The 13,350-nt window shown below is 54.6% G+C and overlaps 1 protein-coding gene across 10 annotated transcripts in view; it reads right to left on the reverse strand.

Moving 5' to 3' along the window:
• SFXN5 (sideroflexin 5) overlaps window positions 1-13,350 on the reverse strand; it is a 117,186-nt gene that overhangs the window by 36,985 nt on the left and 66,851 nt on the right. For 8 of the 10 annotated variants that reach the window (XR_004352736.1, XR_004352734.1, XR_004352735.1 and 5 more), the window contains one exon: window positions 6,519-6,609. Coding sequence is in view for 7 of the 10 variants with exons in the window: in XM_032652431.1 (XP_032508322.1) it covers window positions 6,519-6,609 (91 nt within the window). In the remaining 3 variants the exon portion in view is untranslated. Of the gene's footprint in view, window positions 1-6,084; window positions 6,140-6,518; window positions 6,610-13,350 lie in introns of all 10 variants that reach the window. The other 2 variants (XM_032652429.1, XM_032652430.1) reach the window with 1 other exon arrangement.

Below are 13,350 nucleotides of genomic sequence, written 5' to 3' on the forward strand. Positions count from 1 at the left end.
AGAAGATCCTGGTACTCTTGTTTGGCTCCACTTATCAGTGCTAGTCTGGATGTGTGGGATCCAGAACTAAACAGGCTCCTTTGTTCTGGCCACTCTATCTTAATAATGCAGCTGAGGTCAGAGGGAGCCTCAGAGCCACACACCACACGGCAGACCTATTCCGAGCATACAGCCCACACAATCTCTGGATCGTTATCCTAAGTACTCTGGTCAAATCAGGTCTCAGCACCTCTATACTTCTGCAGCCGCATTTTTTTGAACAGCAAGCCTTACATCAAACCTTGTGAGATCTTTTTGGATCCTGGTACTACTTGCCTGTGAATTCATAATCACTACCAGGTTGCTACCCTGTTCCTTGAGTCTGACCCGTAGGCCTCCTCTGACCAAGGCAGTTGTAAAATAACTGAAGGGGACGAGACTGAAGGCAGAGCCCTAGGACACACCCCTGAAGACTTCCCTCTGGTTGACTTGGTCCCACTGGCCCTGTCCACCTGGAGCCTGACACACACCGGGGCCCCAGGCCAGTTCTCGGGCTGCCCCTGATTCTGGCACCCAGTCCAGCCTACCCTTCCAGATCCAACCCAGAAAGGCTGAAGAATGTGCCCAGGATGACCTGGTCATCCACCCTAGGCCTGCTGACTGAGTGAATGACAGTGATAGTGAAAACTTGTATAAGAAAACAGAACATTCAAAGAACAATTTAAAAAAATACCAGAATAAATGTCCAAGCAGCCACAGAATGTGGTCACCAGTGCCATCAGGGTAGGGTTTTACTACGGGACGCCCAATTTCAAACCATTTCTACTAAAGCATTCATTTGTTCACTGAACAAACCCACACTGAACATTGGGTGGCAAGCACAGAGGGGGGGTTGGGGGTTGGTGATGAATGAGGTCTAGTCCCTGTCTTGGGGAGTTCAGAATCTGATGAGGGAGGGAGACTTGGAGACAAAATGGGTAGTTCCAGGGTAGACATAGGCACACAGGGTGCTGTGGTCTAATCCTGATTGGGGCTACCAGGGAGGGCTTCCTGGAGGAGGTGATGTCTGAAGTGAGAAACGAAGGCCTGGCAGCCAAGAGAAGGCAGAGTGTGGAACTGAGGTAGTGGGGAAGAGCGGGCACTCCAATCAAGCAGGGCCTTGTGCAAAGGCCTGGGGCCCAGCGAGAGGGCAGGAGGGAGGTCACAACGTTGACCATACGACCATAGTGTGATGGGCTATGAGCAAAAGCCAGGCCAGGTCCAGGAAGCGGCTTGAGGGCCTCCAGGATGGCCTAAGCGCCGTGGATGCCACATTAAGTACCACTGACCTGGACAGAAGGAGCATAAATCACGAGGCCCAGGACACAGCGGACACAGGTGCACTCTGCTGTCTTCCAACCACAGGGATGAAGGGTGGAGGAGGTGAGGCCTGGGGACTGACCCTTGAGGCTCAGGCACACTGCCGGGGCCACCTCCCGGGTGAAGAAAGCAGGGTGGATTGAGCACCAGGGGAAGAGTGGTAAAGTGAAGAGGGAATCAATGCCAGGAAGACCCATGGCCTGGGCGTGAAGGGAAGCGTGGAGATGGGGGCAGAGGTGGGGCACACTGGTGTGAACGAGCAGAAGACCTCTCCCAAAGACTGCCCAGACACCCCGAGGAGCAGACTCACTTCTGGACACAGAGACTCCATCATGGCGATGAAGTGAGCTGTGACATTTAACGTAAGGGACTGCTGCCAACAGTGCAGGGTGAAGTCACTTCCCACAAAGGGATGATGAGGCTGCCGTTTCCGGTCCATGAAGGAAGGTTATTCCCTGTGCAAGGAGTTGGCCAGCGGTGCTGAAGCTCAGGCCTCCCCTGCTGGGAGCTCAGGCCCAGATGGGGCTCTTTATTAGCACACACATGGCTTGCCCTCTGCTGCACGTGGATCCAGCCAGACAGCCTGGGGGCAACCTTCAGAGCTTCCTGTCCGGCCCTCACCGCCACATGCACAGACAGGCCTGGGCACCCAGCCGTGCCCTCAGCTCCAGCTCATAGCCCCCACCCTGTCCATGCCTCACAAGATAAGTCTGTGCCTCTCCCTGGTGCCCCATCATGGCACCTGGGACCTGCCACTCCATCCTGCCTGCCACTCCTCCAGCTCCTACCTCAAGGCCTCACGAGAAGGCTGTTTGTGGAGCTTGCCTCCCCTGGAATGGACTCCGCTCATGGAGACTGGTGGCTGGACCTGGGGGCAGGGGTATTTTTCCGATGCCTCCTCGATTGACCTTTAATTACACTGTTTGCCCAGCTCCCCAAACCATTAACTTCCACCTCACAGCAACCACACATCAATTAATGGAGGGCCTGCTCGGAGCTCGAACTCCTGAACACAATTAAGCGTGACAGTCCACAAATAAGAAAGAACTGAAGAATTAATTAAGGTCTAAACAGATTAATTACCAGTCCCCAATCAATTCCAATGCCAGCACACATGCTCCTGGGCTCACCGTCTTTCCTAACATCTCCATGTATAAATAGAAACTGAGATTTCCCACATGATTGCTGTTCTAGACCAGGGCACAGCAAGGCTCTGAAACCACCTTGAGGGAGAGAATTGGCTGCAGTGAGCATCCTCAGGGCTTCCCAGGTACTCAGCACACACGTGCACACAACCCCAGCTGAAAAGCCAGGGGCCGACTGGTGGAGTGCTCCTGGTGGGTGCTGAGCCCCAGCTGCCCCTGGACCACATCCCTCAGCTAGTTTCTCCCTGCAGGGGTGAAGGAGGTATCCAGGTGAACTTGAAGCAGCCCTGGCCTGAGCCTGGGAGGCCTGGCTTTGGCCAGCTAAGGATAACTTTCAGCAAGCCTGAATTTGTCTATTCTTCTGTAAAACGGGGATGGCTCACTCTGCCAGAGGGTCCTCCCAGAGAGAGAATGAGGAGAACTGAGGGGGAAGAGAGGCCTGCCGGGGGAGACATGGAGAGCCGTGGGCCGCTGACGCACCGGGCTCTGCAAACCCGCGGGAGGCCCGCAGCCACTCTCACAGAGGCCCCCGTTGGAAAGGGCTGAAACAGGGTCTGGTCTGAGGCCAGAGAGCGGTCGGAGTGGCCGAATCAGGTGCAGGAATCAGGCATCCTGTGCCCGGAAGTCTCGAGCCTCTCTCTTGGGCAGCAGTGGGGCACCTCCCGGACTTCAAGCTAGAGCAGGACAGGACAGAGCAGCGGGAAGAAGTAGCTGACCCCAGGAGCCTCCTTGTTCCCCAGATCCTGAGCGCCAGCCCGCCCAGGGGAGAGGGCGGAGGGGTGTGGCTGCTGAGCACAGGGCACACGGGCCCTTCCAGGACCTGCTCTCCCCTGAACTGAAGACCCCCTTCTGCTCCACCCACCCCCGTCCCCACCCCCAACTACCAGGGCTTCATCTGATCACTTCCACTTGCATCAACCTGCTCCCCGTGTGCAGTCAGGGCTCCGTGAGTCCCGTCTCTCCATCAGGCCAGGGGGCCAGAGGGCCAAAGGACCCTCTACAAGGTAAGGCAAGTCCTAAGCAGGCTTCTCAGTGGCCTTAATGGTGGCCTGGTGCAGTCTGGTCTCACCTGCCATGGGAAGCAGAGGTGGACACCTGGAGGGACCTAGGCCCTGCCAGTGTGCTGTTGGGCCAACAGATGCTCTGTCCGGCTGGAGGATAAGGTGCAGAGAGGCCAAGTGCAGGGACTAGTCAGTGGCCTGAGAAGACCAGGGGGCTTTTAAGCCCCTGGGGGGTGAGATGCATGCCTGTTACCCCTGTACACCACTGTGTCAGTGTCCAGCCAGGGGGTTGGCAAGTGGCCCATTTGCAGGTGGGCCTGGGATGGACACTGGGGCCAGAGAGATGGAAGCCCGCATGTGGAGGAGGAAAGACAGGGGCAGTGGGTGGAAGGCAGGCAGGCACACAGCCAGGACTTGGGTAGTGGGCCTGAGGAAGCAGCCAGAAAGGGCCTACTGCTCTCAGGATCCTGGCGAGCAAGGACTATCAGGGCTGCAAACCACACCATGTATACCCTGAGCAACTGGCTAGGGATATGCAGGATTGCAAGACCCTCCATAATGGCTGGACCAGCGTGAGGGGCTGCAGCTCCTCCCTGACAAGAAAACAGGAGAGGAATCGACTGGAGCCCAAAGAGGGACAGGTCAGAAGGTCTCAGGTGGTGGTGGTGGGGCGGGTGCAGAATGGGTCAAACCTGAAAGCAGGGGCCCTCCTCCTGAGAGAGCCCCCAGAGAGGTTAAGACCACTTTCAAGGTCACACAGCAAGACGTCTGGCCAAGCAAGGCTGGAATGGTACCCTGGTGGAGTCCTTATCTGAATTTGGTTCAAGGACAGATTACATCTCAGCTGAGACCAAAATCCAGTCCAGTGCAGCTGAGAGCTGCCCCCTCCTCAGGCTGCATCTGACCCTCCAGCTCAGGATGGCTAGGACGCAAGATCGCAGCTGTGTTCACTCAATTAGGCCCTTAACAAAGTCAGATCTAAAGAGTTATTCCATTAATGGCCCACACCAGAAATAGCTGAGAGTTCATTAGAAGTGTGGAGTTGCTATAGCAATTATCGGGTCGGCTGAGGATCAGCCAGGTGGTTGGTCCTGGGAGTTTCATTAGCCTCTGGGCCCACGAAGGAGGTGGGGCTGCTCAATACTGATCTCCCACCTACTCACAGGGCTTTTCAGGTGCTTCAAAGCACTTTTCCTGTGAATGGAACTGGTCTGTGGTCTCATTTGATCCTCAGCTCAAGGCTGTAGGAAAGCAGGTACTGGTGCCCCCATTTTACAGATGGGGAAGCTGAGCCCTGGAGATGAAGAACAGGGTTGGACCATGAGCTTGGGTCTCATGCTGGCTCTTCAGGCTGAGCCTTGGTACCAGGGAGGTAATGGGACCTCATGCCTCTCCTGGGCCTGCTCCAGCTTGTCTTCTGGCATGAGATGGGGAACTCAGTGTCATGGTTCAAGCACTTGCTTCTCCTTCTCTTTTGATGACTAATGGTGGTCAGCCTTGTGTTTCTTTCAGTGTCAGTGTTGTGTATTCTTTTTAGTTTTAAAAAAATCTTCAGGGCTTCCCTGTGGCGCAGTGGTTGAGAGTCCGTCTGCCGATGCAGGGGACATGGGTTCATGCCCCGGTCTGGGAAGATCCCACATGCCGCAGAGCAGCTGGGCCCGTGAGCCATGGCCGCTGAGCCTGTGCGTCCGGAGCCTGTGCTCCGCAACGGGAGAGGCCACAACAACAAGTGAGAGGCCCGCGTACCACAAAAAAAAAAAAAAAAATTTTTCACTGTTGTGCCCTTTCTCCAAATAAGGTGTAGGCTTCTTAAGAGCCAGGCTGGACTTTGTGGGATCTCAGGGCCCAGGCCTGGGGCACCTGTTGTAAGCTCAGGGCTCCAAGACCAGCAAAGACTCTGCTGAAAGCAGGCGAAAGCCCCTACAAAGACACACACAAACACAAACGCACACACACACACACACACGTGCACGCACAGTTACCTGAATATGATTGGAGGCCCCTGAAACGTAAAGGGCCCACCACACAAGGGCTTGGAGCACCAGACTAGCGGGAGGCTTAAACCTTCCTCTGTGTCAGGAATCCCTGTGACAGGCTGGTGAGGCCTTATGCACCCCTCCCCAAATAATGTCTCTAAGTGCATAAAACAAAATATGTAGGATTACAAAGGGATTATATATATATATATATTTTTTTTTTTTTTTTTTGCGGTATGCGAGCCTCTCACTGTTGTGGCCTCTCCCGTCGCGGAGCACAGGCTCCGGACGCGCAGGCTCAGCGGCCATGGCTCACGGGCCCAGCTGCTCTGCGGCATGTGGGATCTTCCCGGATGTGGGATCTTCCCGGACGGGGACACGAACCCGCGTCCCCTGCATCGGCAGGCGGACCCTCAACCACTGCGCCACCAGGGAAGCCCAAAGGGATTATATTGAAATAAGTTATCAAAATATGTTTTCAATTGTGATACAGTAATAGATGTGATTTTAAACTAATTAAAAGACAAGATCTACTGGTGGATCTATGAATATAATTTTGAATCAGTGTTGCACAAAAATGATGTTTTAAGATGTTTGTAACAACTGTAGTGTGGCATGAAATACCTGTGATTCCTACTGGCGACAGACACAAGTCCTACTGATTACTGTGATTTGCTGCCTACATTCATGATGGAAGGAAATGTTAAATTTCAGTTAGAGGTTAGTATAAATATTTTCCCCAACCAAGTCCACGAGATCTACTGCATTCTATCTACTGACCCCTTGGGGGTCTAGGGATCCCCGGTTAAGAATCTCTGTGCTAAAAACAGAATCTCAGGCACAGAGGTTGGTCAGTGGCACCCCAGTCACCCTTTATTCTACCTACACACATTTTGTTCCAGTCGCCCCAGCCAGGAGACACCCGCCACCCAGTGTCAGGGAGAGGTGGTGGAGGGGCCGTCCAGCTCCCCCAGAGCCCGGCCGCCCCACACGCCCACAGGTGGCACATGCATGCCTGTGCACACACGCACAGACACTCCTCACTGTGCAAGGCTTACCTACGGCGGGGAACGGCACAAATCTCTGGACGAGGAGGCGGGTGGCCGGGGTGAACTTGTTGGCTTTCTGAACCAGGACATTAAGGCCCACCTTAGAAAGAGAAAACAGAAAGAGTGTGTGGTGCTACAGCGCCCATGGAGGAAGGGGCAGGCTGGGGGAAGAGCAGAGAGCGAGGGGCACCATCTTGCCTTGGAACTGCACTCCAGACCCTACATCCTCAGCATGACCTCGTGCTGCCAAGCCCCAGTGTGGCTCCTTAAAGCATCACTGCCCAGTCGTCCCAGTTAACCGGCCCATGAGAAAGAGGGAGAGGAAAAGCATCAGCTACACACACACACACACACACACACACAACACACACACACACGCACATGCACACGCACACACGTGCACACCTATTGCCTCTCTGGGGAGAGGAAAAAGGGACGGTGTGGAGGTTTGCTGTTAGAAGAATCTATAATCTGCAAATAAGTGAAGTATAGAATGCCCCTCATTCCACCCAGCTTCTTAAGTACCACATTCCTGTGTCCCAGGCATGGGTCTGGCCAGACAGGGAGGACTCAGCACAGGGGGACTCGCAGGTGACTGGAGAGGGTAAGCAGAGCCGCCCCAGAGCAGGACGGGAGTGCATCGGACTTCCTGGGCTCTCTGTCCATCTTCACTCAGACTCCAGCTCCCCTCACCCAGCGCAGGACACCTGGGCCCCCCTTGCCTTTGCCTTGGGCACTCCCACTCCAGTCCATCCCCCATGCCGACCCTCGTCTTCCTAGAACACAGATCCAATCCTGTCCGCCGTGACAGCTCCTCCCTATGGCCTGTGCAAGTAGGTGAGTCTCCTCCATGCAGCAGTTGTGGCCTCTATAACCTCCCTTCCCCACTCCCCCAACACCCACATTCTCTCTCCGTGAGTTCAGTCAACTGAAACGTTATGTGCATTTCCCACCTCAGGGCCTTTGCTCTTGCTGGTCTCTATGCCCCAAACCCCTTCCTTCCCCTGCTCAGTCTACACCTTTTCTTTAAGGCCCAGCTCTGAGCGCCACCTCCCAGTGCCTTTAACACTGGGAGCACTTAACCTTTCTCTGCCATCAGTTCCTTATCTGTAAAAGGGACAGTAACGTCCTACAGCACCCCAGGGCTGTTATAAGAATGTTGTACAGTGCTTAGCATGAGCCTGGCATGTAAGAGGCCTCAATTAATGAATCTATGTAAGAATGACGTCACCTCTCCCAGGCAGAAAGTCTCTCCCTCGCACATCACCAGCCCCTTCTTCCCAGCACTCAGTAGCCTGTTTGTGGGTCTAATGCCCCCGCTGGACTGAGAGGGAGGGATTGGGCCTTCTTCATCTTTGTATGCCTGGCCGTTAGGGCAGGGGATGGCACAGAGTACATGCTCAGTGAAGCAGTGGCTGAGGAATAAATGCAACAAAGAAGTGAATGGATGGAGAGATCAGCAAAGTCTGGAAGAGGGGCTTCTTGGAGGAGAGGAAGGTGGAGTTCGGCTGCGGTGAAGGGCGTTCCGGTGGGGAAACCGCATGCGCACAGGCCGCGGGGAGACAAAGAGGATGTCTGTGGCCAGACCAGAAGATGGGTGTATAGAGGCCTTTGCTCCCCAAACTGAGGCCAGGGCCAGCCCTCCCCTGTGGGACTGTGGACCTGATGGGGCTGGGGACAGCCTGCTCTCGGCCTGGCACACCTGGTGGTTCAGCAGGCCACCCTGGCTCTGGCCTCAACCTTCTGGGTTGTTGGGGAAGATGAAGAACCTTGGGAAAGCCTCCAGGGCTGCAGGGTGCCCGCAGCAGTCAAATCAGGGCAGGCATGGCACGAATGGCCCAGCCCAGGCCATAACTGTGAGGCCTGGGAAGATAAGAAGTGCCAGCTCGCCATTCCCTGGGCAGTCCAGGACCCCGCAGAGCCAGAGTGCTGCCAGGCAAAGCCGGCCTGGGCCCTCAGGTGCCTGGCCTCCATTTGAAGCCTCAAGCTGGTGGTCAGAGTCAAATTCTTATCCTCTCTGCCTGCTCAAGGGGAGGCAGGGAGGCACAGAGACGTGCGGCAGCTTGGACACACTTCAGTGGAGGGGGTGGGGGCAGGCTGGGGGGTGCTGCCCGCCTACCCTGGCCCCTGTGGCCCTGCTTCCAGGCTGCCCCTGCTGCTCAGATGGAACTCACCAAGGCCAGGTCTCCCCACTTTCAGCAGTGACTACCTCTGTGACTCAGAAATGGTTCCCCCAACCCCCCAAAATACCAGGGAATATGTTCCTACAGGGTGCCATTGTGGAGGGAGGCCAGAGGACACACAGGGGGGCGTTAGCCGTGAGGAAAAGGAAAGGGGCATGTGGAGATACCAGGCCAAGTGCTGGGCACACCGTATGAAACATCTTAATTAAATCCCCACTAGCAGGCTTACAGATAGGGCGTGTTGCCCCTTTTAACAGATTCAGAGAAGTTCAGACAGGTTCAGATAGGTTAAGTAACTTTGCCCAAGGACAGACACTATTATGAGGCAGGTGAAACTAGGATTCAAACCCAGAGTCTGCTAATTCCAAAGCCTTGCTCTTAGCCACTGTGCTATTTACTTTCCAACTGTCTTCCATCTCAATGAGGAATGTCTGACAGGCCATCTTTTAAAATTACTACAAGCCATTTAAAACTGGCTGTTTGCAAAGCAAAAGCCTCCCTGAAAAGACCAGCCTGGGGCTGGGGCCCAGAGGCCTGGAAGGCAGCTCAAGGCAGAGAAGATAGGGGTCTTGAGCCACCTCTGCCCTTGGCAGCTAGAATATAGAAGGTCTGGGTTCAAAACCCTCCACATTTGTTTGGAAAGATGCAGGAAGTGCTGGAGGAATGGGAAGCAGGAGTCCTCTGAGAAGCCAGCAGGGAGCTGGAACCCTTCCCTGGCAGCCTCTTGAGGGCAGGCCAGGCTGGAGGGTGGTGGGAGGGCAGGAAGGAATAGTGATCATTGGTTGTAGCAAACACTCAGACATGCCCACTGCCCTCAAGCCCTCCCCTCCTTGGCTGGCTGTTCTTCCCACCGGCTAGGATTGGCACAGCCCAGAGTGATGACCCAGCCTGTCTCCCCCACCCCAGGTGGGAGCCCAGGCTAGGGAGGAGGAAAGAAGAGAAAAACAATTCTTGGGTCCCAGGTCTCTTCTGACTGCCCCTTCCCTGAAGCCACCAGGGTCTTCCCAACATGGACGGGTGAGATTCAGTGAGGCGCACACACTTTTCTAAGTGCGCAGCCCACATGCCTGAGCATGTGGGAAGGGGCTGGGACCAGCAAAGTAGGGAGAAGGCCCAGGCACATGTGTGGCTGCAAGCTCGCTAGGAGCCATTGAGGTCACGCTGTCCACTCATCAAGGATGTGCCTGGTGGCAAGAAGGCATGAATACAGGGGAGGCCCCCAATCCAGACCTTAGTGTCCCAACAGCTAGGATGGCCACAGCCTGGGAAGGAACCAGGGTGGGCTGCTGACTGGGTTGGGAGCCTGTCTGTTCTGGTTCCTTGGGGACCCTTTGGCCTGGAACATTTGGTGGAGCCCATTAAAATTAAAAAGCCAAGTGGCTGGTGGCTCTGAATGCCAGCTCACTTTCCCTGGCATGGTGGGTCCTGTTTAAGGGAACCAGCTGGCATTAATGGCACACAACTCATCACGAACAGCAGCTAGCGATCAGAAAAATCTGAGCTAACAATCGGGTTCAGGAAAGATAATGAGATATGGAACAATCACTGCAGAGGGTCCCCCGGGGTCTGTTTTAACAGCTTCCAGATAAGCCACAAAATAGAAATTAACCAAACAGGGGCTGTATTTTGGTGGAGAGGAACACAAACGGGGTGCAGATTCTTCATAAGAATTCCCCATGTGGCCAGCAGACAGGGGTCCTGGGAGAAGCCAGAGCCCAGGACCCATGGGACATCAGATTTGGCCGGAGGAAGCAGTGGACTTTCTCTGGCTACCTCTCTCCAAGCTCTGGCTCCCAGGTGGGTAAATTTGCCATGGGCAGCTGAGAAGGTCAGAGGAAGAGGAGGGAGGACTGGCTCCCTGGCCGTCCGCTTTGGTGGAGATAAGTGCTGACCAGTACCAAGAATTGGGGTGGGGTGGGAGCTCCATGTCACAAGACCTTCAGTGTCATGTGCTACATGGCTGATAACTGTCTCCTTGAGTATGAAGGTCCTTCCAGGCCAACACCAGCCTAGCTTCTGCAAGGCCTGAGAGGAGACCTCAGATGGGATTGGGGCAATGCCTGCATCACGCAGGCTGTGTCCTCCACTCCAGCCCACATTTCTGGTCCCCTGCGGGATGCCTCTGTCTCGATGGACTTCAGGCACTCCACCTGCACACACCACAAATGAAGGCTATCCTTCTCCTCCTCAACCACACCCGGTCTGCCTCTCCCATTCCCAGCTCAGCTCCTCAAGCCAGAAACCTAGAAGTCTACCTGGACAGGAATCTCTGCCACCCCACATCCAGCCCACGGGGCAGAGCTCCCTGTTCTATCCACTCAGTGTCTTGAATGCAGCTACTTCTCTCTCTCTCTGCTCCTACCACTTAGCTTAAGCACCCATCGCTTCTCCCTGGACAGCTACCCACATCCTAACTGGGCTCCCTACTCGCACACCTGACCCCTCTAATCCCCTGTATAATCCGCAGCAGCCAGAGTGCACTTCCAAAACTGGATACCAGCGTGCATTAGTCTTTCAGTGGCTTCACTGCACTTAAGACCCGCAGGGCCCTGCATGACCTCCAGGCCGTGCTTGCAAGGCTCCAGCCACCTTGCCGCCGCCCTGCCTCTCCAACAAGCCAGTTCCCTCTCTCCTTCCCTCCCTCCCTCTCTCTCAAGCCCTGCTGTCCCTTGGCTTCCTCACTTTTCAGCTTGAACATCAAGCCCTCAAAGAGGCCTCCTCTTCACTCGGGGCTCTCCTTTTGCAGCCTCTCAGAGAACCTGGAACTCTTCCTCCCATGTACCTATTACAGTCCCTAAGTATATTCATTTACTTCTTAAAATGTTGGGAATCAAAGTTACACATGTATATTATGAGAAACAGAATTGCACAGAAGCATTTTTACCTGTGGACTCTTTACTAAATATCCATCTCTCCCAATAGGCTCTAAGTGCTGGGCACAAGGACCGTGTATACTCTCTTATTCCTCATGGAATTTCTGGTGCCTGGTGAAATGAGTAGGTTCCTAATAAATGTTTCTAGATAAATCAAGTGATTGATTGATTTCTGAGGCAGAAAAAAAAGAGCCATGAAGGAGACGCCTGATGCAGCCGCTGCTGTCCACCTCAGCAAGCACAGCTCTCTGGGGCTAGATGCTGCATGCACAGGTCTAAGGTCACCTGAGCGTATGGCTCACCCACTCTGCCAGGAGGAGGGGCCTTGAGGGGGCAGCCCCCAGGGCTGTGAAGGCTTCTGAGAAAGGGGATGCCCAACTGAGCCCTAAGGGAGAGTAGGACGCAGCCAGGTAAGAAGGGAGGGGGACTCAGCAGGCTTCAGAAGCATGAAATACCAGGTTGTCTGCAGCTGGCTTTGCAGACTCTACTGGCACCTGCCATAAGGGGGTCCAAGGGGCCCTGGAGAACAATGGAAGGGGCATGTCTGAAAGGAGGGATGGCATGAGGTCAGAATTTAGGATCTACTCTTGGGTGGTGGATAATATAACTATGTGGTCAGGGATTTTTGTGGACCCTGGTGGAGCAAGGGCTGGGGCAGGTCAAGGAATCTGTGAGGTACCAAAAATGCCCACCAGAGGGCGCGTGTTGTAGAATAAACTCTTGGTAACAACCAGTGGACCCTGACCCTCTATGGAGGTCAACCGTCCTGCAACCCCAACCAAACTCACTTGGCAACTGGTTCAAGAGCAAAGGGCCAAGGTAGCCAGGACAGAGTTATGCACAGCTTCACACACCACGCAGCTCCAGCTGCAGCTGTGTGGCTTCTCTGCTAGCAATAGTGACCAACACTGACCCCTGAACCATTCCCCATAGGAACCTGCTGGCTACCTGCTAGAAAGCCAATGACATCAGACCCCTTCCATCTAGGAAGGACAACAACTTGTCCTCCCCAGAATAGATGTGAAGCCGATATTTGCATCAGACTTGCCACTGCCAGCATCACCATCTGCGGGCTTTTGGAACAGTTCAGATTCTGATACAGGGTCCATACCGTGGGCCCTCCAACCTGGAAGCCCCACAGAGTGAAAGCAGTGAGACAACAGTACGGTCTGGATTCTCAGGCTGTTGACCTCCTACCTCCATCAGGCTCAGAGAAGAATAGCTGGGCCTGAGCTACACCCTGGATCAGGGAGGACACCCTGAGCTACACCCTGGACCACGGAGGCACCATGAGCTACACCATGTACCACAGAAGACACCGGTGAGGACACCAATGAGGACGCTGAGGCACAGAGGTGAAGTCAGTGACAGAGCTGGCTTAATCAGACACTATTCTGCTGACAAAGGACACATTTTTCTTCCTGCTCCCCTGTGGCATGAGAAGGTGGGAAAAGCCAAGCAGTGTTCTCGGCTTCCAGCTGGAGGAACTGTTACCATGCACTCTGGTAAACAAGTCCCTCCCAGGTACCCTGAGAACAGTGGGGACTGGGAGAACATTTTTGAGGGGCTCTTTAAGAGTAACGAGGGGTTGCACTTCCACCCACCTTCGTACTTGGTTCCTGGGCTTTCTGCAAGACTGCCCCTGGCTCACTCTGTGCTTGAGGGGGTAGCTCAGGGTGTGCCTTAGGAGATGGACATCCAAACGGTGCCTGGCACATTGTAGGCACTCCACAAGTGTTAGCCATTATGATTACTTGCCAGCCTAACTATCACAGGGACATGGAG

Source organism: Phocoena sinus, chromosome 13 (assembly GCF_008692025.1).
Source record: "Phocoena sinus isolate mPhoSin1 chromosome 13, mPhoSin1.pri, whole genome shotgun sequence".
NCBI classification, from domain to species: Eukaryota; Metazoa; Chordata; class Mammalia; order Artiodactyla; family Phocoenidae; genus Phocoena; species Phocoena sinus.